This window comes from Chelonia mydas, chromosome 3, assembly GCF_015237465.2.
Source record: "Chelonia mydas isolate rCheMyd1 chromosome 3, rCheMyd1.pri.v2, whole genome shotgun sequence".
In the NCBI taxonomy this organism is placed as follows: domain Eukaryota; kingdom Metazoa; phylum Chordata; order Testudines; family Cheloniidae; genus Chelonia; species Chelonia mydas.
In genome coordinates, this window is record NC_057851.1 from 183,619,817 (window position 1) to 183,645,560 (window position 25,744).

At 37.8% G+C, this 25,744-nt stretch overlaps 1 protein-coding gene across 7 annotated transcripts in view; it reads right to left on the reverse strand.

Moving 5' to 3' along the window:
* USP34 (ubiquitin specific peptidase 34) overlaps window positions 1-25,744 on the reverse strand; it is a 270,160-nt gene that overhangs the window by 21,569 nt on the left and 222,847 nt on the right. For all 7 annotated transcript variants that reach the window (XM_037895996.2, XM_037895995.2, XM_043543902.1 and 4 more), the window contains 16 exons: window positions 24,663-24,728; window positions 22,813-22,893; window positions 20,802-20,887; window positions 18,598-18,766; window positions 18,434-18,508; window positions 17,523-17,674; window positions 17,084-17,132; window positions 16,883-16,987; window positions 16,711-16,755; window positions 15,040-15,144; window positions 14,085-14,232; window positions 11,150-11,784; window positions 4,980-5,137; window positions 3,216-3,294; window positions 1,056-1,182; window positions 390-497 (listed from right to left, as the gene is read on the reverse strand). In XM_037895996.2, the coding sequence (XP_037751924.1) occupies window positions 390-497; window positions 1,056-1,182; window positions 3,216-3,294; window positions 4,980-5,137; window positions 11,150-11,784; window positions 14,085-14,232; window positions 15,040-15,144; window positions 16,711-16,755; window positions 16,883-16,987; window positions 17,084-17,132; window positions 17,523-17,674; window positions 18,434-18,508; window positions 18,598-18,766; window positions 20,802-20,887; window positions 22,813-22,893; window positions 24,663-24,728 (2,188 nt within the window). The remainder of the gene's footprint in view (window positions 1-389; window positions 498-1,055; window positions 1,183-3,215; window positions 3,295-4,979; window positions 5,138-11,149; window positions 11,785-14,084; window positions 14,233-15,039; window positions 15,145-16,710; window positions 16,756-16,882; window positions 16,988-17,083; window positions 17,133-17,522; window positions 17,675-18,433; window positions 18,509-18,597; window positions 18,767-20,801; window positions 20,888-22,812; window positions 22,894-24,662; window positions 24,729-25,744) is intronic.

The following is a 25,744-nucleotide window of genomic DNA, read 5'->3' on the forward strand; positions in this document are numbered from 1 at the left end:
TTAGTTACCCTGTGGATGCTAAATTAAAGATCTGGGACTTGATTCTGATTTTACTAACACTGTAGAAAATCTACTGATTTCAACAGAGTTATTCCTGATTCACACTAGTATAAGCGAGAATAGAATCAGGCACCTGGCTTTTAAACAAGCTAGATGAATAATATAAAATGATGCCTAACAAATCCCAAATATTAATTTTATTCTTGATATACAAGGATTAGTAAGATTATTGGGAAAACAAACAATTTTATTAATGTCAAAAAATTAACAAATCCAATGTGCAGAACATTCATAAATATTCATAATATAGAACTGTTTCTGAATTTTAATTTTAATTTAGTTATCTGGCAAGAATCTTTCCTGACTGCAGTAGCATTAATACAACTTACCAATGCAAGCATTTCTAAGTTCTGAAGGACTGTAAGAATTTAGCAGAGTTAAGAGTTTATGGGCAAATTCAATTCGCTCCTGCCACTGGATTAGCGCTTGCTTCACATCTGCAAATACAAAAACATACTAAGTTACCTATCAGGAGGTAGCCGCATTAGTCTGTATCCACAAAAACAACAAGGAATCCGGTGGCACCTTAAAGACTAACAGATTTATTTGGGCATAAGCTTTCGTGGGTAAAAAACTACTTCTTCAGATGCATGGAGTGAAAATTACAGATGCAGGCATTATATCATAATATAGATACTAAGTTATCTGTCACCCAAATTCTTGATAACTTTTAATTCCTGAAGAAAGAAAGAAAGAATGGTAACATGGAGCAATTAAAACAATCGTATCAATTTTATAAACATGATCTTAATCAAATTAGAAACCTAAGACTTGTCACTGGTCTACTGCTGTCAAAACTATGCTATTTATTTTTAGATACATTTTAACACTTCAATAATTTCATTAATTTAGTCACTGTTACTGTCTCGAAAAAGATGATTCCCAAAGGCTACATAGCCACGAGACAAACTATGAAAGAATTTCTGTCAATGAAAATTAATTAGTTCAAACAAACTAAAGCCTTTAATCTCTATAAAAGAAAATCATTACCAAACCTTTTCTCTGAAGATATGGACGTGTTGATTTAAGGACTGAAAGGAATATTGACAAAAGTTCCACCAGGTCTCCAGTCACATGACAAGCTGTGGCCTCATGATACATCATGTGCAAGGTGTTAAAGGACTACAAAAAAGAAAGTAAAATGAAAGTAAAAGTTTATACTAACAAATTAAAATTTATTATGATTTCTAATTTAATCCTACAGATACTATTTTTACATTTATTTTACTACCACAGAAAGATGTATCAAATGTTTGATCATAGATGCTGACAGATATAAAGTTATTCAAAGAAGAATTCAGTATATACAGTAGGTTGTTCAAATAATGAACAGTTAGTTAACTTTGAACAAAGAAAGTAATTTTAAGTAGTGCTCTAATATCATTGCCCTAGTACAGAGTTTGGTATTATGGAGAGACAGTAGTCTGTCCACGATTTAGACTGTGATTTGCTTTTGGTTATAAGACTGATTTTTATCCCATTCTAAATTTCGCCAATACTAGAGCAATCAGAAATTTCTCACTGTGTGCCCGTGGAAAATGAGTTTAAAAATGCTACTGAAAAACAGAGCAAACTCTGCACGTACATGCAAACAGTCTGATTCAGGAAACAAAAAGCTTTGCAAACACATCCAGCTTACTTTATAAAATCTGTAAAACGAAGAGATTTGCTTCAAGGTGAATGCAATCTGTGCATGCATAGCCTATGCAGTTTGTAAGATGCATAAGCTAAACACTTCTGGCTCAAGGCAATTACTTAAGGCTGCGTAAGTAGCAGGTGGAGACATTAAAGTCTAAAACCCAAAGAGCCAAGTATAGCCCAAAACACATAAAATTTTACAAATCTTTAATCCCAATCAATTTGTCTAGTTAAAAAGTTCTATTAAGGAGGCGTGGGAAAGGGACATTTGTTTCAGAAAACAATGGCTACAGAATAATCATATATTCTAGTTACGTTTATGTGCAGTGCTTACAGACATACAATATAAAATTCTATGTCAGCTGAATTATTACTACTGCTTTAACAAAAGCATCTTCTGGGGATTTTTGACTTAGAGAAATTGTAGTGGTATAGAATACTCATATTGCTGGCAATACACAATATTGCAAGGATTTTGGCAGAAAAGGTATTTGAGAAGATGTTTACTCTGCTTGAATGCCAATTATGTTTCAAACATCGAACAGATAAGGAAATACTATTTATAATATTAATCTCCCTCAAAATATAATGCAATACCTTAATTATGATCTATATTTATACCAGGAGAAAGATTCAGGATACACTGTCAACCCTCTGCAGTGAGGAAATCTATTCTGCTGACGTGGAAGATTCTTAATGCTGTTTATTTAACATATAAAAACACCTTCAGCAGACAGTGACAGCATATGGTCTATAATATAGTACAACAGTTACAAGTTTAAGAGCAGCTCAGACAAAACATTGCTTATACCACACTGTGGCCTTATCCAGCTTCCAGTGCCTTTAATGGAGTTGTATTGGGTCCAGTGTTAGCCTTTCTGCATGAAGCACCCTTCAACTAGAAGGTGAACCTAGCTGTTAAGCAACAAATCTAGTTATGCTTTATTTCTAGACATATCTTTGTAATGTCCTGTGCCAAAACCTCCCCCATAAAAACAAGTTTGATATAGAAATAGACAGAGAGAGAGTTTGGTTCATAAATTTGTTAGCTCAAATTTCTTACATCTAAACATTTCTAAGAGATAAAAGGCAAGCAGCAAAAATGTCAGCGCAAATATAGCTTAGTAGGTTTACTTTTATATCAGTTTTAAAAATTTACATGGGTTTTATAGTATTGCAGAGTTTTGATTTTATGATTTCTTTAAAAAAAGAAAAGATTTGTTTAGGTCTTTATATAGCTTTTGTTATTAACATTGTCATCACTGGGAAATTCAAACTTCTGAGATCAATTAGCTAATGATGAACACTTTAAGATGGTTTTATAAGTATCCTAGGATTTAATCACCCCTCTTCCCTTTTTTAGGTAATTTTAAAATGGCTGATACTGTATTTAAAAAAATACTTAAAGCAAGCATATTTAGCAATAAGGAAGTGATGAGACCCACCTATCCTCTCAGATGATGAGTCAATGGGAAAGGAAGATGCTCATTTGAACTAAGTGACAATGAAATATTTACCTCAGTCATCAGGATTAAGCCTCTATTAAACACAACAAGAAGTCTGTCTTCATCGGATTCTAATAATATTCTGAAGGCACTAGAAAAGAAAGAAACACTTAAAAAAACATGCTTAAGATACCAGTTTTTCATAATTCTCACAAAGTCTTAAAATTATTAAATTTAGCATTAGTGAAATTGTATTTTGAGGTATAAGCACAGATCAGGAGAAAATGAAATGAATACAATTATCACCTTTAGTCCTTTCACTTTATTAGTTTAGAAGTGTTCCTAGTTGTGCCAAACATACTTCTAAAACTCACTGCTTTGATGGACATAGTACCAACTTCCATCTTTTTAATACAAGAATATCTCTTCAAAAAGTATTTTATGAAGATTCTCTCCAAAGTTGTTTTAACAAGTAATGGCTTGAAAATATTAAAAAGCTAAAGAGAACAATCCATTCAAAGATGAAGGTTTAAGCTTTTTAAAAAAAATGCATTTTAAGTGCAGGGTAAGGTGCAATTAAGCACATATTTGAGAATGCAAATGAGTAGAAATATTTCTGAAAGAGCCATTTAAGCATATAACTAGAAATAAAGGATTTTGCCTGGCCAGTTGAGCATTTAACTGAGCACTCAAATTAAGGGTGCAACTGTACACTAAAAGCAGTACTGAGTTTTAAAATAATTTAGGGAATAGTTCTTGTTCTCATCATATATTGAACACCCCCTCTTCTTCTTATTTACATACATGTTCCTTCCTATGTAAGCTTATGCATACAGCTTCTAAGTGCTACCATTTCTTTCACTTAAACAATGGTTTCCAGGGTATTTTCCATGGAAAATAAAGCATTACACCAGAGTATTTACAAAAAATAATAATTACACACTAATATTTCTACTAAGTTTGAGCATCCAATTATGCGGAGTATCTGCTTCCATGCTAAAACAGATGACTACAAATATGCCCTCAGGGGAGTAAAGGAGATTTTCTCTTCTCACAAGAACATTCCAGCCTATCTGTTACTGGGTTTACACTCCCAGTGATGTGACCTATGTGACGCAGCCATTTTATGGTCATATCCATAAATAAAATGGAAAAAAATCACGAGTTTCACATATTCAACACAGAACTAAAGTTAGAAAAAGATGCACCTAAAAACTTTAAACTCTTTGTAGATTTGATGTATGAAATAATCTCAGATAATGCAGAAACTCTGCCCACAAAGCCACCATTTCTACCTTACTCGTGCCTCACAATTTTGCAAGGGTGGATAAATTGTCACATTGTACATGCTCACCAAGCTATGCAAAATAGGGTGGGTTAAGATACAGAATGAAGTTTCAGCTTTACTACGGAATTTCTAGGCTTTATGTCAAAGAAAATGTTTTAATGATACCACTTTGTTATGGCTTTCTAACATTTCGTTTTGAATAACAATAATAATATATGTTTATTTTTTTAAATTACTGATATTTATTATATTTATTTAGTTCCTTGCATGGTGGGAACTTATAAATTAAATTATTATTTTCATGCACAATAGGTTTTTATGTATAAAGAGACAATTTCTGTATTTCAGAGACAAACTACAACTTTACTGTTTTGTATGTGACTTTTATAAAGACAGTATCATAGATTTTTTCAAAAAGTGTATATAATAAACTAAACTATACTGAAGAATAATTTACGATATTTCAAATTCTAAAAAGTGATTTTTTTTGTTTTTTTTTAAACTGAAAAGGATTAAGCTGCCTCACTAACATTTCAGTATTGTAATACCTTATTAAAGTAGTCCAACAAGACCGTCCATCTAAGCAGCGCAGATAGCAGCTTATGGTTGTTTTCTTAAATTGCTTTATGTCTTCTATCTCCTCTTCTCTCATATCTGGCCTCTGAGCTACAAACAGCTGCATGAGGTTAAACAGCTCTTCTACTGCCTAAAACAAACAAAATAAACATTAGGTTAAGGTAATCTTTCTTAATATGTCATGTTTTATATTCTCCTCTTCATGACTGTCCATTATTTCTATTAAGCAATACATTGAAGTGATATATATGTGTGAATCTAGAAGACATTTTTATGTATTTTAGAGAAGGGAAAAAATCAGAAAAATACACAGCATTGATATTCTTTAAATATTACCTTATTAAAAAAAATAAGAGTACTTAAACATAAATGAAAAAAGAAAAGGAGTACTTGTGGCACCTTAGAGACTAACCAATTTATTTGAGCATAAGCTTTCGTGAGCTACAGCGCACTTCATCGGATGCATACTGTGGAAAGTGTAGATGATCTTTTTATACACACAAAGCATGAAAAAATACCTCCCCCCACCCCACTCTCCTGCTGCTAACAGCTTATCTAAAGTGACCACTCTCCTTACAATGTGTATGATAATCAAGGTGGGCCATTTCCAGCAAAATCCAGGGTTTAATAAGAACGTCTGAGGAGGGGGGGGGCGGGGTAGGAAAAAACAAGGGGAAACAGGTTACCTTGCATAATGACTTAGCCACTCCCAGTCTCTATTCAAGCCTAAGTTAATTGTATCCAATTTGCAAATGAATTCCAATTCAGCAGTCTCTCACTGGAGTCTGGATTTGAAGTTTTTTTGTTGTAATATCGCAACTTTCATGTCTGTAATCGCGTGACCAGAGAGATTGAAGTGTTCTCTGACTGGTTTATGAATGTTATAATTCTTGACATCTGATTTGTGTCCATTTATTCTTTTACGTAGAGACTGTCCAGTTTGACCAATGTACATGGCAGAGGGGCACTGCTGGCACATGATGGCATATATCACATTGGTGGATGTGCAGGTGAATGAGCCTCTGATAGTGTGGCTGATGTTATTAGGCCCTGTGATGGTGTCCCCTGAATAGATATGTGGGCACAGTTGGCAACGGGCTTTGTTGCAAGGATAGGTTCCTGGGTTAGTGGTTCTGTTGTGTGGTATGTGGTTGCTGGTGAGTATTTGCTTCAGGTTGGGGGGCTGTCAGTAGGCAAGGACTGGCCTGTCTCCCAAGATTTGTGAGAATGTTGGGTCATCCTTCAGGATAGGTTGAAGATACTTAATAATGCGTTGGAGAGGTTTTAGTTGGGGGCTGAAGGTGACGGCTAGTGGCATTCTGTTATTTTCTTTGTTAGGCCTGTCCTGTAGTAGGTGACTTCTGGGAACTCTTCTGGCTCTATCAATCTGTTTCTTCACTTCCGCAGGTGGGTATTGTAGTTGTAAGAATGCTTGATAGAGATCTTGTAGGTGTTTCTCTCTGTCTGAGGGACATATGCACTGCCAAGCTACCATATGTCCTAGCAACTGAAGACAACTTCTTGCTCATCTCTGGGGGCTTATTGGGACCTTGGAAAAGGTCGGTTTGTTAGACTCATAAACCTGTTGATGGGACAGTAAGCTTTGGCTGCCACTGCATCCAGAGACATCCCTATGAAGTCCATCTGCTGTACTGGGATCAAAGTGGACTTTTCAATGTTGAGATGAAGTTGTACCACTGCAGAACAGTTGTTGTGCGACCAGCTCTTGAGCAGACAATTGTCGAGGCAGGGCAAGACAATTATTCCAAGTCAATGTAGGTGAGTGGCTACTACTATACTCCTATGACCTTTAAGAAAACTCTCGGGACAAAGGAGAGGCTGAAGGGAAGCACTGATACTGGAAATGGTCCTGGCTGACTGTAAAATAAAGGTATCTCTTGCAAGACCAGTGAAATGCAATGCAAAGATATGCATCCTGAAGGTTGAGGGCTGAAAACTAACCCCTAGAATCTAATGCTGGAATTATAGCTGCAAGAGTCACCATCCTGAATTTCTGTGATCTCACAAAGGTGCTTAGGAGTCTGAAATCTAATATGGTCTCCATCCCTGATTCTTTTTGGGGACCAGAAAATAGTTGGAATAGAATCCCTTCCTCCTGTGCTGGATTGGGACCACTTATATGGCCCCTATGCATAGAAGGGAAATGAATTCCTGTCTCATTAAATGATTGTGAGATGTGCCCCTGAAAAGGAGCAGGGGAATGTAGATGAAACGAATGGAGTAATCCGATGTTGTGGCTTTCAAAACACATCTGTTGGATATAATCTGCTGCCACAGAGTTCAGAAATAAGAGAAATGGTCTCCAGAGGAAGGGATGTTGGAGGAATGGTGCAGCTGAATAGTCCTCAGGTGGGGACATTCCAGACCCTTGACCAAACCATCAAAATTGATGCTTGCATAAAGTGTACATCTGGGTGACAGAATCAGTCGTGGTAAGTGGTCATTTCTTTTGGTATCTTGGCCTTTTCTTAGGTGGCTCAAAAGGCGAATGGTATGCAAAGAACTAAGCCAGATGAGCTCTCAGTGCCGTTTTTGTTCTGCTAAATTTTCTTTTGTTTGCAGGTACATATACGCAGAGGGACCTAAGAGTGGCCATGGAATCTTTCAAGGTATGGAGAGATTCTTTGGTGGTCTCTAAGAGGAGTGTAAATCCAGCAAAAGGAAGGTCTTCAACAGTATTTTGGACTTCCCTAGGAAACCCAGACAGCTGTAGCCAAGATGCTCTAGAAATTATGACTGTAGTGGAGACGGAATGGGCCGCAGCATCAGCTGTGTCTATGGAGTCCTGCAATGGGGTTCTTGCTAGGAGCTGACTTTGGCTATGATAGCCTTGAGCTGGCCACGATGTTCTGCAGGGAGATATTCAACAAAATTATTGAACTTTTAATGGTGTGGTTATATTTTTCCATATGGGTTTGGTAATTTGCAATCTGAAATTGCAGGGTCATTGAAGAATAGCTCTTAAGACCAAATAGGTCAAGGTGCTTTTGGTTTTTATCACAGGGCATATACTTTGTGTGATTTGTCTGCCACGCTTGCTGACAGCCTCCACAACTAAAGAATTTGGTGCAAGGTGGGAAAACAAAAATTCTGATTTTTCCATTGGGATGTAATTCATTTAAGACCCTGTTTGTACATGTGTGGTGTGGTGGCATGAGTTTGCCAGATGGTCTTTGCAGGATCCAGTAAGACTTCATTCACTGGTAGAACCAGGCGACTAATGGCTGTTGTATGCAAAATGTCCAACAGTTTGTTGTGTCTCCTGGCTCTCATCTAACAGAATTTGTAATGAGTCAGCAATGCATTTAACAGGTTTCTGAAACTGTTTAAAATGGTCAGCAAGAGAAGGAAGGGGCATTATCTCCTCACCTTGTGACGATGATGAAATATTAAGTCTTCAGTATCACTTCCTTGTCCACTCTAGCCTCTTGCTCCTTGAAAGACTTCTGAGGTTGGGGCTGTTGAGGAAGGACTGATGGAGCAAGACAATATCTCTTTCAATGATCTCCTGGAGAGGATTTAGATCTTGAGAACTGCTGGTGATAGGCAGCTCATGAATCCCAGTATGGCCAATGAGGTGGACCATAAGGCAAAAGAGGGGGCACCTGATGTTGGCCATGCCAGTGAGAAGGGACAGAAAACTGTTTTTTGCTTGGAATTTTCCTCTCAGTGAAAGTGGTCGGGAAAAAGTCCCTTTGACGATGGACAGGAGATCCTTGTACTGAAATCTGGGAGTCAGAGGAATCACCCTCAACATAGTCCAAGGGCAGGGCAGACAGTGAAGGTGAAGATGGCTGTCTGTCCTGTGCGGTAGATACTAGAGAACTAGAAGGTACTGGGTAAAGATAAGGGACCAGGTGACCCAGATATCTTGGTACTGATAGTTGTCAGTACCCATTAACAGTGGAGACTTTGTCTGAAAACAAACAACTCCCTGGAGTATCTAAATTCCTGTAGCACTGGATGTATGGGAGAAGAGGTATTATGAGGCTCCATCATGGCCAGTGTTGGTACCAAGAGCAGACTGCTTCAGCGGTCCCATTTTAGAGAACGGTGTCGATGCCGATTGTTTCGGCAGTACATGTTAAATAGATGACGACGGTACTGAGGATGTTGGTGATTCTTTGGTGTCAGTAACAGAACCAGTACCGCAGAAGTTTGTAGGTAGTGCTTATCTCCAAGAGGCAGAGTGATTGGAGTTTCTGATAAAGCTACCATGCTTAGACAGTACCTGAGTTGGTTTTGGTAACAATGTATGTCTGGCACTGTGTTTTTTCAAAGCACTGAAAGTCTTCAAAGAGCTCCCAGTACTGGAGCAGCCTGGAGCCTCAACAGTATTCCCCCAGGGATCTGAGGTCTCCCAAGTAGTCAGTCTCTGAGAGGAACAGCTTCCCTTCGATGAAGGGTCTCTGTTAGGAGATCTAGCTCCTCTACTTCAGAGCCTCGGCAGTACTCTCCATATTCTTCTCCTGCGAAGATCCTGGTGACTGGGATCTGGAGGTTGACGGAGCACTAAGTGTACTCAGAGGCTAACGTACAGGCGGGGGTTCTGAGCCTGGATCTGAAGCCGGTTGCAGGGCTTGCTCCACCACAATATTCCTACTTTTCGTGATCTACTTTTAAAAGAAATGCAGATCTTGCAAGTGCAAGGTATGTGGTGTCTCAGTCATTAACTAGGGTGAGTTTCTGGCAGGAAAGGCAGCATTTGAATCCCAGGGATCTTGGCATACCTTGCTGACAACAACCCCCAAGACTGCCCATCAGGTGGGAGGGGAAGGGGTATTAACAAAAAAGGGACCCCTTAAATCCAAAGAGGTATAAAACTAAGTGAACTAAACTAATGTCAAACTAACACTAAAAATGTAAGGTTAAGCTAATAAGCTAAACTTGAAGCAGGCATGCTAGATGCTCCATCTCAGATTGTAGGGCTATTGAGAAGGAACTAAGGGAAGTTCTCCTGCACGGTGCTCTATATCTTCAGTATGGGGTATGAGGATGCCAAGAGTGCATATCCAGGCCAAATGGGCACTGCTATCAAAAACCTCCAAAGATGCATGGGGTGCATGTGTACTTAAATGGAGCATGGTCAGGGACACTATTGAAGAACCACCTGTGGTTACTCTCATCTTTAGCATGCTTTTAGGACATCTACTGATCCCACAGTGCTCCATCTCATGGTGGGAATGAAAATTTCTTAGATAGCATCACTGTAACAGAGATAAGGGCAGCTGAATTTTATTCCATCTTAGGAAATAAAATGTGGTCTTTGGGCACCTGCTTGTTAACACAGCCCTCAGCTAGCCAGAGCGTTAGAACTCCTGAATAAGATGGACCAGGATAAACTATTCATTTCAACCAGACACCTTCCATATGACTGATATCACTCCCAGATGGTCACACAGTTTCATCCCCATTTACAGTACAGTTCTACTCTGAAAAGTGACTGTGTGCCAGATAAACCAGTGCCAAACAAACTAAGTTGCTCAGAAAAATCATTTTTAAATCATTATATACATTAACCTGAAAGAAGACATGCTAATTATTTTACAAGGGAAAATAGTTGCGGACAACATTCTTTCTTAAGGAGAGATATTATAATGGTCAATGTACCAACAATTTCTAAGAGGTACATAGACCTTACAATAACAGAACAAATAACTACCCACTGTTTGCACAGGACACAATGGGCCAAATGCAGGCTCTGTTCCAGCAGCTCAAACCAGTAAGAAACCTAGTTTAAGAGATTTCCTTAGTATAGCTAACTTTACACCATACCACTTCCTGGCCTCACCAAAAAAGTTGCTCTTAACTGTTTCTCATGATCAGACTAGTGTACAGAAGTTCCAGGATCAGTGGAAACCATAAAGGTTGCTTAGAGACACCTTTTCATTCCCAAGCTGCTTTGCTGCAGAAGAACTGGTGCTCAGGGGCTGGCCCTATAAGCTTTATGGTTATTCATATCAGGAACGCAAGACTCAATAATATTTTTGCTTTTAGGTATGTAAAGTTGAGCTTTTGTCTAGTTCAAAGTATTTTTTATAAAAAAATATAGTCAAGCAATACAAATGAGGAGGCATTTAGAACAAGTGTCAGAATATCTATTCAGAATACATGTACTTACTCCTGGGTATTGACTGGCATGTGGTGTGAGATTCTTAAAGGCCCACTGGATATTCTGGTGAGAAGCCAGCTGTCTTGTGAATGCAGGTGACTGTTCGCAGCATAACCGCAGAATGCCATAATAGGCAGGCAGCATCCCACGGTTAAAGAGCACCACATCCTGATCATCATGGTCTGCTAGGATGTAATTGAAGGCAATGTTCTTTGTCACCACAGGATTCTGTACAATAAGGCGTACATTTTCTGGGCAGTCAACACATACGTTATACCAAAAAGAGAGCAAAGCCTGTTTATTGTGGTTGGTGGCTATAGCTGGCTCAGAAAGTTTAGGCTGGAAAAGGTTCCACAAGTCCATGAAATAAGTGGAAAACATAAGTTTCTCAGTTTTTGAGATTAAACAGTAAGTCATGAAACTGAAGTAGGGCACCAGTTTAGTAGTGCCATGAACAGCAGCATCAACATACAGCTTTGCTCTTGAAAGCAGGCCAAGAAGCACATTGTAGACTTGATGAAGAACTACTGTAGTATCTGGACTGAGAGGAAGGTCACGTGTAGGGATATGCAAGGATCGAGTTGATCGGAACATCTGACGGAATGAATTGCTTGGAATAAGTGACACCAAAAGGTAGGCTGCAGCTTCAAAATAAAACAAAAAACAAATCTGTCAAATCTTTGAATAGGACATGCAGATTAATATTTATATGAGTACTTTCCATTTATAGCACTTTTCACTAGTGGATCTAAAAGCACTTTACAAAGTTGGGTAAGTACTATTACCATCAAACTGGAGATGGAAAAACTGAGATACAGTAAACCTGAGATGTGTCCAAGGCCATACAGTGAGTCAAGAGCACAGTCGAGAACAGACCTTAGAACTTTTTATTCTAATTTCCTGTTCATTGCCCTGCCCTAACTTCTAGAACACAATGCATCCAATTGCAGCCTGTTGCTGAGATGAAAATGATTATTTTATTCTTTTATTACTAAAATATTTATCAGTTAATCAGATCTCACTAGATCTTCAGTGTTCCCTATAAATGGGAGCTGCAACGCTGTGCCTCCAGTTTATACACATTGTCTCCCAACCCAAAGCCACAGGAAATCTGTTAAAACAGAATGAAGTCTACTACTATTATTACCACCATTCCTGTGGACGTGAGGTTTCTAGGAATAGCAAGGACAGAGGCAACCATGGCAGCATGGCTCCTACCACAACACCAGGGACCCAGAAGAATCTGGAGCTAGTGCAGCGGTGCAGGCTTCTCTGGGATCTGCAAGTTGAAGGGCTCAACCAATTACTAATTTTGGAGGGTCGGGGGAGTGGGGGGGAGAATGTAAAAGGCATAGCAAATACCACTCCTACCTAAAATGCAACTATTTGGTTAAAATTCTAAGGATAACCTCCTGGACTACCCCTTCTCCTGAAGCCATGTGATATTTGGATCATATTAATTTAACTATGTCAGACACAGAAAATGTAAACGTATCATCATTCAGGTTAATAAATCAAATTATGTTTTTCATCGAATAAAGATAACATTTATTGATGAAAGAACAAGAGTACTTGTGGCACCTTAGAGATTAACAAATTTATTAGAGCATAAGCTTTCATGGGCTACAGCCCACTTCATCGGATGCATAGAATGGAACGTATAGTAAGAAGATACATATATACATACAGATAATTTGGAAGCTGCCATACAAACTGTGAGAGGCTAATTGTATGTATGTATGTATCTATCTATCTATCTAATAAGCCTCTAATAGTTTGTATGGCAGCTTCCAACTTTTCTGTATGTGTGTGTGTGTGTGTGTGTGTATATATATATACACATATATATACACACACACACACACACACATATATATATATCTTCTTACTATATGTTCCACTCTATGCGTCCAATGAAGTGGGCTGTAGCCCACAAAAGCTTATGCGCTAATAAATTTGTTAGTCTCTAAGGTGCCACATGTACTCCTTTTCTTTTTGCGGATACAGACTAACACGGCTGCTACTCTGAAACCTTCTATTTACTGATGAGATACAGTAGGTATCAACCAAATTAAAGCTAGCTTTACTGAAGGTAATTATTTCAAGGTGAGTAATCTGTGGATAACAAATAGGCACAATAGCAAGAAAATTCCATTTTCACTTGTAGTAAGAAAACATTATATATAATAACTAGGGCCCTACCAAATTCATGGTCCATTTTGGTCAATTTCATGATCACAAGATTTTAAAAAATCATAAATTTCATGATTTCAGCTATTTAAATCTGAAATTCCACAGTGTTGTAATTGTAGGGCTCCTGACCCAAAAAAAGGAGTTGTGAGGGGGTTGCAAGGTTATTGTAGGGGAGTTGCGGTACTGCTACCCTTCCTTCTGCACTGTGGATGGCAGCGGCACTGCCTTCAAAGCTGAGCTGCTGAAGAGTGGTGGCTCTTGGAGAGGAGCCCAGCTCTGAAGGCAGAGCCGCCACCAGCAGCAGCGCAGAAGTAAAAATGGCCTGGTATGGTATTGCCACCCTTACTTCTGTGCTGCTGCCTGCAGAGCTGGGCCCTCAGTCAGCAGCTACCTCTGTCCAGCCACCCAGCTCTGAAGGTAGCAGTGCAGAAATAAGGGTGGTATGGTTTGGCCAACAGCCACTGCTCTTCGGCTGTCCAGCTCTGAAGTCAGTGCAGAAGTAAGGGTGGCAATACCATGACCCCCCTAAAATAACCTTGTGAGCCCCCCCCTGCAACTCCCTTTTGAGGCAGGAATCCCAATTTGAGAAATGGTGGTCTCCCCCATGAAATCTGTGTAGTATAGGGTAAAAGCACACAAAAGATGAGATTTCAGATGAGATGACACATTTTTCATGGCCATGAATTTGGTAGGGCCCTAATAATAATTTATAATCCGAAGAGCCAATTTCTTTAACTTATATAAAACTTACAAGTTCTGACTCTAGGATAATTGTGTGCCAAAAGAAAACGTTCAACCCAGTTCTCCATATTTTGCAGCACCCAACTGTGGGCTAGTTTATTTCGAGGTGTCTGCACTGCCAGCCAATCCAGGCACTGAGATGGATTGTATTCAATCACCTAGAAGAAAAGAGGAAAACAGCAGCAAATAAAATACAGTATATTTTATAGTATTCATTATATCAAAAACAACTAAGAATTAGTAAGATAAGGGGTCAATTAAATCACAGTCAATGGGTTTTGCGTTCTTAAGTCACTTACGCACTTTTGAAAATTCCTTCCACTATTATTAGATCCAGCAAATAAACTCTATTTACATTTTACAGTATTGTTTAAAAATGTTTACAAATTTAGGGGGATACTTTCAAGGCTGATACTTAACCAACCTTGAGAGTAATCCCATTTATAAAAATATTTTCTTTTTGTACTTTTTGCAAGATGACGCATACCTCTCATCTTTTAAAGTGGGACACCTCCCAGTGTGACGGCTGCCATGATGGCCAATACCAGGAATTGAACTGATTACCTCTAGAGCTGAAGGCACGAGTCTACAGTTTATGTTGAAGAGAAAGGCTTTCAATCCCTGTACCCTCTTCCCCGCCCCTTCAACTCCTTCAAATACACTTCTCCCACAAGGCCTATTATCTTGAAGTGACAGGGTGACAGAGAGTCTCCTTGTTTGTTTATAAACTGCCCAGCAACATTTTGGGCATTATAAAAACAGAGGAATTATTTCAATGTTATGGGCTATCAGCTTATCACTGTTTCTTTGAATGAGAAGCGATGACTAAATTATAACTTCAAACTGACACAGTGGAATAGGAAGGATAACAATGAACACTCCCTTTAAAACAAACTCAGTATTTTAGCAAAAAAAAGTGATCAAGGGCAAAAAGAATCCAATATGATTTGTTCTACATACTGTACCTCCCATATCCTCTGCAGGATGTAAGAAGCAAAGGGTGGCATTCCTGGAGGACCTCCAGCAAACTCCATTAGCATGGTCAGCAATTTGAAAAAAGGATTGGCTGCCTGCAATGCAAAAAGATACATATATACATTTTGATCACTTTTAGTCACGTGATACACTTCTCTAAATAGTTCTTATGTTAAACCAAATACTTGCATAAAAAATCTCTGAAAACAGACCAGATATCAGAACACTTTTAATAATCTTTGACCTATGTCTAGCTGTAACCTCTGAAACATTCATGCATATAGTAGGACTAAGGCTTATATCATTTGTATGCTGCAGAAATGAAATACAACAAGTAATGATCATACTAGGATAATCAATAGGTAGACTGCAGGCCAAATCCAGACCACCAAATGCTTTTAAAAAGATTTTGGGGTCTGTTCATTTATTTATTATCATTATTGTTATTATTTTTTAATTATTTTCTCTGGAGTCTGGACCTTGACTATACACCTTAGCCAAGAAATTTGGACTTTGACAAAAAATAACTGACTACCCCTGCACTAGGGATCTCAGTACTGGAGCAGTATTCGCCAGGAGTGGATAACGTGATCACACACACTTGACTGCTTGGACATTTCTCTTAATAGAGGGCTGTGATACACTTGCACAGTGTTGGAGGACAGACAACTATAGCACATTATTATATAGATGGTATCACTCTCACTGTAAAATTATCATCTTAATTTATTTGCATGAAGGGTAACATTTTCAAATGTGTCTGTCTCAGGAACCTGAAACCTTGAACTTTTACCCAAAACCAACCAATCACTTGGTCATTCAGGGTTCAAACTGATTACTAGCTTAGGGTTACCTTTGAAACTACCCAGCCATTTGTAACCTATCACATTGGCTCTAATTTTAAATATGTTTTTAAAGTTTGCTAAAACTAAACTAAAACATTGTTGGATTTTTTATACACTTTACTCTTCAGCAAGGACAAAATACTACCAGGGTGAAGGGAAAAAAACATTAAAATTTAGTAAATGTCAGACCATATGTAGGGAAATGGATTTGTCACCATCTGATATTTCCTCTTCTAACACACAAAGCAAAGTTGTCATGAGATTGTTTTAAGCATGTGCTTCTTTTGCAAGCATGATCAGGTCGCCTCCCTTTGCCATGCCCCTATTTTTCCCTTTACTTGTTTCTGACAGTAGCAAATGAAGATGGCCTTATCTGGGCATACGTTTCCCATTTTGCATATCTTTATCATGTGGAATGCACACAGAGCTCTCAAATATGCTTGTTTTTTAGAGCAGAGATTTATTCCACCTAACATTCGTGTGCATCTAACTGCAGAACTTTGCCGAAAGACTTGCACAATCACAGGATAATCTGTTCTCTCCACTTATCTTAGTCCACAGACATTTCTATTTATCAGATCATTTCTCTTACTCTCTACGTGAAGAATCTAGAAAAGTGCTATTTGGTTTTGAGCAAAGTGATTATCTGAAATTGGGTAATCTATTTAGAAAAGCTGGTATAAAATGCAGTAAGATTTTATTTCCTCTCATGTAAGTTTTAATGGATCATTTGGCTATCAAAAGATTAATTTAGTCATTTAAAACAGAAAAAAATTAAGACAAATCATTTACTAGATAGGCAGTTTCTTTACATACCTCAGGAGTCAACTTTGCTATAGATGTGAAAAGCATGGACACAATCTTAAAAACAAAACACAAACAAAACTCACTTTTAGATTTATGTTTGTTCAGTTGTAACACTAAATCACCCCAGTACACTGTTCAGTTAAACCCTCTCAACAAATAAGCAGCAGCGGCTGGTACTTACGTGTTCAGCAAGTCGATTATTGTACCGACACAGGCTGAAAATGAGATTGCAGGTTTGCCTGATATTGATGCCATCACGAATATGTTGAAACAAGAAAGGAAAACCCTGTAAAAGGACCAAGGTATTATTAATATCTGACAACTTTTAATGATTTTTTTTCCCCAAGGTAGTTGATTATATTTTCATATTTAGAAATATTACCTTCCCTCCTGTTAATGCTGCCATGTCGTTTTGTGACAAAGTCAAGTGCCTAAAACACAACAAAATATTTATCACTTTAGCATAGAAACCATTAAACTGGATTTATGTACTAGCAACCAGGCAACTGAGTATGTCAGCCCAAGGCGCTCTCTACTATAAATTTTAATGTTACACCTAAGAGAAAATAGATGAATTAAATTAAAACTGCTACTATAATTTGAGCATGCTAAATAATTAAAAATTAGGCTATAAAATGATTGTTCAATGGTCTTACTAGGAACTTCAGTCGTTTGGTCAGCAAAGCACTCAATATTATACTTTAAAATGCCTAAAGACACTGTGCCAGAGTACGATCTCAGTTACACTAGTGTAAAACCAGAGTAACTCCAGATTTACACAGTACAACCAAAGTCAGAATCTGTCCCTTGGAAGTTCTTGCCTTTCTGAGCGAGACTGTTCAACCAGAAGAGCAATCAGGGCAATCATCTTTTCAAGTGCAGCAGGCCTGTATTTTTCTTCTGCTAATGAAAGAATGTCTTCCTCCTCCTCCTCCTCCTCTCCTTCCTCTTCAGATAGCACTTCAACTTGTGGCTGGATAAACAAGGGGGGGTGGGAGGAGATCCATAAACTCAATAATGACATTATATACCAGAGTTTCAAAGAGACTTCTAAATGTTTTAAATTTTTTTCTCAGTTTTGAGCATTCCAAACACCCTAATTTGCTTGCACAAATCAAATCAAACAGACATCTAATTATCTGCTTTGCATGTTCAAATATTTGTATGTGAAAACTACACAACATAAATTCAAAAGCTAGGTTGAGACCATCCTATTTATTTCTTTATGATAATTTAATTAATTGCTAAGAAATTGCAAGCAAGTTTAAAGTGTACATGAAGTGAACTGGTAGTCTCAGCTCACATCTTAGCTGACAGCAGTCTACATAATACAAACTGTTGTCACAAAGGGCAATATTACTGCCAGTCTCAGCAGAAAAGCCAAGGATTAAATGGATATGGAAACTGACCTATCCTCTCAGGTCTAGAAGAAGTCACTCTAAACCAGAATTGAGGCACACTGATAGGACAGTATGAAGAACCTGAATGTCCGCTGCTAATTCTGTACTAAACAAAAAACGTCAGTATACAGCATAATCAATCCAGCATTTTTCAGAAACGCTACATTCACTTGAGATGACCATATTAATTTATTTTTCTTTTAAAGTGCAAAATTTACTGAACAGTTTTGATATTATTTATCAGCTGGTAAATTAAAAAAGAAAGCAACAAGGATTACTTAGTCTGAAATATGAAAATCTATTTTTCTACAAAAAAAATATTTTAAACTTACATTTTCAGGTCCTTTAGTTCCCATGTAGAAATGGACCATTGTTGATATGGCTTGCAATGAAAGCAAGAACTGACTCTGAAAATGTAAATATTGAGTTATCTGAGTAATACACATACATTTATATATACAAACACAATTTCTAAAACTACAAAAGCTATATTCACCTCTTCTTCTCCCATTTTGGCAAATTCATAAAGAAATGCAAAGTACTCCGTGAGATGTTTACTGTGAGGTTTAACACCATGCTCCATAATTGACAAGAGTGTCTTCACGAAGCGAGTTACACATGAGCGGCTACCAATATCTTCCACAGGACCATCCATGTCATCCGAACTGAAAACATAGTTCTATTTAGTATGTTAAACTTGCATTAGACAAAATAATCTTGAACCAGTCCAAATGGAAGTTCAACGAATCTATGTTTATATATTCCATTCTTACTGTAAAGACTCAAGGCTCCAACACTATATCAGCTATGGTAAGTATACCACGGAAGACAATTATACATCACAATATAATCACCCAAATTATAAATGGCACCTACCACTGAAATGCTTGTCAGTGTTATGAGAGTGAAAATAAATTTATTAAAGCATGGTTTTAGTCGGAAGAGGAATTTTATAAAAAAGCATAATGGGATTTCATAATTAGTCTCTCTCTGACATCCATGGCAAATTTTCTCAGTTATATAGTCAGACAATGATTATTGCACAGGAATGTTACGGTGTTGTTTGCAAATGAGACCTGTGTTTTAGACAAGCGACAGAGATACCAGGATCAGAAAAAAGTAGGCGTTCATCATGTTTAGAAAATTTCTTCTAATGCTTTTTAAATACATTCTAATCTCAAAAATGTTTTGTCTTAGAAACTTAAAATGAACCGAATCCTCTCCCTTCCATCCTCAGCAGCTGTGTTCTTCCTGAATACTGTCTAGCCACAAGCAACCTGATTTACTAACTCAGTTGTCTGCTTATGGCACCTTCTCCTTCTTCTCACATCCCACCCAAGGGGACAGGCAAATATATATACTGCCTGTGCATTTCCCTCAGACATGTTTTTAGCTTCAGTACCTGTGCCAACACTACTACCAAGAGAAACTGTTAATATCCCTACCACAGTACCTGAGTCAATTTTGCTTCCCTCTACTCTTCCCTTGGAAAATGAAGTTCCACAGAGGGGCATGTCTCCTGAAGTTATTTCTGGGTGCTAAGAAGAGATCAGGAAATGAGCCCCAACCTGTGTCACATTTTGGGAAAGACGAAGTGGCTTTCCGCACCTATATGACACTGTTTGAGACACCAGGTCTCCTTATCCTTTTTGCAGCAGCCTTGTCTTAATGAGGTCTTTTTAGAAGCAGTAGAGTATGGATGCTGCTATCTTCCAACTCTAATGCTGAAATGTTAAGCACCACCACCCTCTGTAAGGCAAAATGTGGTGGTAAAAATTCAGAACCTTGCAGAAGAGAGAGAGATTATAGCAGAATCTTCCCCAGTACTGCATGATCTGGTCTGATCTTCACATTCCCACTCCACCAGCAAGAGGATAGCTCAAGAACTTTCACACACCACAAAAGGAACATTATGATGGCGTTTGCCCCCATAGTGAAGGAATTTCTCCGACCCCACTGAGGGAAAAAGACCAGAATTCACACTGGGCTAAGTCATGCTGGGTCAGCGAACTGACATTATTTCTTGAGGCTGCCACCTTTTTCTTTAAAATCTCAGATTTCATTTATAGGAATGTCTGTAGCCCTGCTGAGAAAATCCAGAAAACATGAAATGAGTAGGAACAGATACAGCGATTACTGCCTGAATCTGCAAAGAGCCTAAAACAACAGCCCACAGAGGTATGAACTGTTCCATTAATCCGAATTGAGAGTGTTAACTCAGATCCCCAAAGATGGCAATTTAAAATGTTGATATCATTAACTATTTCACTGCTATCCAAACATGTAAGAAAGGAGAAGGAGGATGACAGATCTGCTCTAACTGCTCTGTTAGTGTCTCTTTTTGGTGCCACAGGTGGCAGCCATTCGGGAGAGGACTGACATATTTTCTGTGGAGCTGAAAGGTCAGAGGGGAGCCCCATGATGCATCCAAACCCCATGAAGGGAGAGACATCCCACAAGCCCAGTGGGGTATCCAACATCATCAATCAACCATACTAGCATCCAGGGCCACATAGGCTCTGGGGGTGTGTTTGTTGCCAAGTGGCTTTCACTCTGTCTGTAATTGCTCCTGCTCCTACATCTCTGTTGTTTGTTTCATGCTTACAGGATAGTTTAGGATAATTTAATAAGCAAATCTTTGACACAGTTGTAGCACATTTAATTAAAAATAAAAAAAGGTTTCAGGTGTAAATATTTTACCAGTCTTCCATTCCTGGTTGCAGATACAGATGTGCATGCACTGGCCTCAGTCTCTGTATCACATGAATACACAAGCGCTGGAACATCTGCAAAAGGATAAGTTATAAAATAGACTTCTTTTGCTTACTTTTTTAAGTATGCGTGGGTGTGTGTTTTTATAGTAAAGCATATTCAGGTTCCAAAAACTGTGTTTCCCAGTACTAAATGTTTCAAAATTATAGTCAAGATTAAGACGACCATATTCTATTTGCTGTCATGTTGCAGTATCAAACTCTAATGTGACAGTCAAACCTGATTTTAATGAACACACTTCATGGCTGGAACCTAGATACGGTCTTACTATTAGCGTATTTTGTATTATAATGAAATGGGCACCTGACAGTGCTTGTCATAAAGGTTACACAATAGTTTCCATTATTTTCTGTTCATACATATTCATTATTTACTTTTTGCCTGACATTTTGCATACTGTGTCTCTGGGTGTGCGTAAATTTATTTCATTGTACAATAATTCTAATTAAACTTTTTTTAAGAATGTCTATAGCAAAAAATGGCTGAAATTTGAAATATACATTGTACTCATTAAGAACTAGCACATTTGTCTAATATTTAAGCGCACCTTATGAAGCACAACTGCCATTGTGACACTGCTGCATATTTAATGAGTTATGCTTTTACACTGCAACTATTACCATAGCATTCTCCCCACTTGACCTGACCAAAGGAGGCATACATAGCAAAATCCTCCCAAAAACATCTTAATACCAGAAAAAAGTAAAACTGTGGGAGTGAGAAAAAAATCACTTACGATTTTAGCGTTTTATTGATACATTCTGCTATATTTTGCAAATTATAAAATTCAAGTACAGAATCTTGCAGATTCTAGCTAAGCAAGTTGTCAGTGGGACTACTTGTATCTTTTTCTGATGCAAGATATAGTCGTAATATAAGCTAATAAAAAAATGCCTTCAGCTAAGCAGCCAAAGTCAAACAGCTTGGTTCTATCTCATTCCCACCTTAGTAAGTTATGAACTTAGAGTAACTGTGAATATTCAAATACTAACACTAAGTACAGATAGCTTTTTCACTTTCATGACTTTTACAGAAAAGGAAATAAAATTCAAAAATTATGTTAATGAAAATGTTTCACAGTTAAAAATAGCACACAAAAAAACAGAAAATGCAAAAGTTAAGGTTTGAACACCAGTATTGACTTGGGAGCGTTGTACTTACAGTATGTATTATTTTTTATTCCTGTTTCTCTGGTTAAGTGTGTAGATCACTATGTCATTTTTTATGTTACAAAATATAAGTTAATATAAACAAATATGCAGTTTGACTGAGTTGATGTTGATGTTGCAAGAATCTTAAATTATGCCCTATCTGACTTAGTGATTTTGACTGCGAACCATAACACTGCATTTATGACTGGATGGTTCTTGCTCACACACTCAGGGTGTAACTGATTGCCACATGTGGGGTTGGGAAAGAATTTTTCCCCAGGTTGGATTGGCAGATTTTCACCTTCCTCTGCAGTGAGTGGGTGCGGGTCATATGCCAGGATTATCTGAGTATATATCACATAATCATTTTCCTACTACTGCAGGGCCTCAAGCACAGGTGCACCTTGGTCCCTCCTACTATCCATCTGTGGCACATAACAGTCTAGTCTCCTTTGGGCTGTTATACTTCGGTCTAATTTCAGCTGGGGAGTTATAGTGCGGGTGCTGGGTGGTGTTGGTGGCCTGTGACATACAGGAGATCAGACTAGATGATCTTGTAGTTCCTTCTGGCCTTATATTCCAAGACTCTGAATAGGATTTTGCTATGAATAATATGATGTTCGCATAGCCACATAAATTTCACAAATCATATATACACATGGAGCAGGAAATGAGAGTTATGTGCAGTAATGTGAATTGCGAATAATATTGTACAATTAGTAATAAACAACCATTTCTGCTTATGGATCAAATGGTATTTTTTTTGTATAAAATCATATTTTTCTTACCTGCCTCACAATTTGATTGGGACACTTGATTAGAATCTGCATTGGCCACCAATCATCATCAGCCATCCGATCCAAAAACCACTGCATAAAATACATATTATATGCTCTTTATTGTACATTTCAAATTAAGTCATATTATTTTTTCTTATAGTCATCCTTTAATATGCTATTAAAATTCAGAGGATTATTAGAAAGTATTATTATTAAAACAGAAAATGTAAGTCCAAGAGAAATCTGAAAATCCTTTGTCCCTGGGGAAGGAAGAAAGAGGGAAAATAGTAACTATACATACGAGTTAGCATGTAATATCTTTAATACTCTTCATCCCAGGATCTCTAAGGCCTGGATTCAGAGAAGCTATCCCTGTTTCAGAAGGGTGCTTAAGGATGTGGTTAACCTTAAATATGCAATTAAATCCCATCAAAGTCAGTGACATTTAAGTATGTATTTAAGATTAAGTACATACTAAAGTGCTTTGCAGAAGAGGGATGCTTAGGTGATTCCTGAATCAGGGCCTTAAATGCTTTTCAAAGGTGAGCAAGCATTATTATCTCTATTTTACATTTAGAGAAGATTAGTCTCTGTGAGATTAAATGTTCTGCCAAAGTCAGATGGTGAAAGGCAGCTGGGAGTAGAACCGAGGCCTCCTGACTCATAGAACTATGCTCTATTCACTAGACAATGTTGCCACTTTAGAATGAACAATCCAGGTTCTTCTTTTTTTTTCTTGGTTTAATAGTATTTTAGCATGTTCTTCTATTTCTAGGTCCTTCACTTAACTTGTTTTTGGTGTCTTATTCTCAAACCACAGTGATAAATTTGTGTCACCAGATTATTGAATGTTAAATATCAATTTAACAATCTGAAGATTGGATTTGAAAACGAACACTATAATTAATGCATATATATTAGATAACATCTATTGCAGGATATTAATTATGGCTGAAATTATAACATTATGCAGTAACAGAAGATTTCCGTCACTAAGACTTGCAATCTCAATGTCATATTGGACACCCTTCTCCTTGCATATTCAGATTAAGACCAAATTCTGTCAATTTTTCCTCTCCTTTATCTCAAAATTCTGTTCTTTCCATCCATATGGCAACATTCTTTGGACATGCCTTCATCTTCAGGCTGCAACCTCTTTCTCCTGGCTTCCCTCCATGCTCCCATTTGTCCATACAAAAACATTAATGCTAAAATCATCCTCCTCCCACAAAACTCCTACCATGTCACTCCATTCTTCTCATCCTTTCACAGACTTTCCTTTGCCCTCCACATCAAGTTCAAGTCCCTCATCTTCACCAGGAAGGCTCTGTATGAGTTTGCTCTTGCCTATCTCTCTACTCTTACCCCTTCTTACTCCCTTTCTTACTCTCTTCACTCCACCCCAGCCTCCCATGTCACTGCTCCTTTTGTTTCCTTTCCCTTGTTTTCATGCCTTCTTCCACGCTATGCCTTACGCATGAAACTCCCTTCCGATGTCTACTGTGCCAAGTGACCAACCTCACGCCACTTAAACCCCTCCGCAAAACCTATCAATATTAAACAGTCAGCCCAAGAGGGTGTAGACAACTACGTCTACTATTACAGTCATGAAAGCGTTTTGCCTTACGGCCTGCCTACAGGCTCACCAGAAGGGGAAGCAATGTCATCCCCTTAGTCCCTGCAGCATTCTTCATACAAAGTTTAGGCTTTGCACAGGGGAGGAATTTCACCTCTTAGTACACATATGTCCAAATACTCCAAAATACCTAGTGATGCTAATCCCTAAAAATGCAAAATTTTTTATATAAAGTTGTTTTTTTACTTTTTTACCTTGTTCAACACCTCATTATTTATCTCACCTCACAAGCTGCCTGACTGTTATTAAACTGCTTTGTTAACAGTTCAATCCACTGAAGCATTGTGGGCTAAAGAGAAACAGGAAAAAAGATTTTAAGATCAAATTCCAACTTAATCTTAAATTTCTACACAACCAGTTAATATATTTAGTCTTAAGAACAAATGCAATCACAATCCATTAAAATGTTTAATGAAACTAAAATAAATCTCTTAACAAAAAAGTAATACATATTTTGGAGATTGAACTAAGTACTATGCATTGTGTAGTCACTATCCTGGCACTGCATTTTTCACATTTAAACTGATTTGATATTAATTACATCCTAAAAAAAAATCTTTCCCAAGTATTGCTTATCCTCCTCCTGCACTCTTAGGAGAAATCATAATCCATGTTTATGTTAAAATCCAATGACTCCAAATACCAAGAGTTGTAACTCAACTATAATAGGGAGACCACTATTTTAATTGCCAAACAACACTATTTTAATTGCCAAAATTAATTCTCAACATGATCCCAAAACTAAAGGCATATCAAGAGTTTTCAGTTAATTAAGTGGAAATAGTATTTTGTATCATTTTAAGAATTAGAATCTAATTTTAGTTTAAAAGTGAGATTAGGTGTTTGATGGTAAAAAATTAGCTAATTTTTAAGAAACAAACAAGTCCACATTAGTTCTCCATAATGTACATGCTACGTTCTTGTATTGAAGTGTATGACGAGTTTAAAGAAGTTGAAACTGCTGATAAGTAAAGAGCTAATTTACTGAATATATATTTTTTTACTTCCTAATTTTGGACTAGATTGTCTCTAGATCTAACACAGCTATTCAGGAATGTAGGGAGAAGTATGGACACATGCTTGGCTACATTAGAGATGCCTCAATTGTGGCTCTGGGTGCAAGGAGAAGAGCAGGGGTTATACACTTACAGGTGCCTCTCCCCCCCCCCCCCCCCCCCCCCCCCCCCCCCCCCCCCCCCCCCCCCCCATACCTCACAAGTAAGATGGGGGAGGGACAAGGAGCAGGGGGAGCCATAGCTCTGTTTTCCTCCCTCACACAGACCACATGAGTGAAGTAGTTTACTC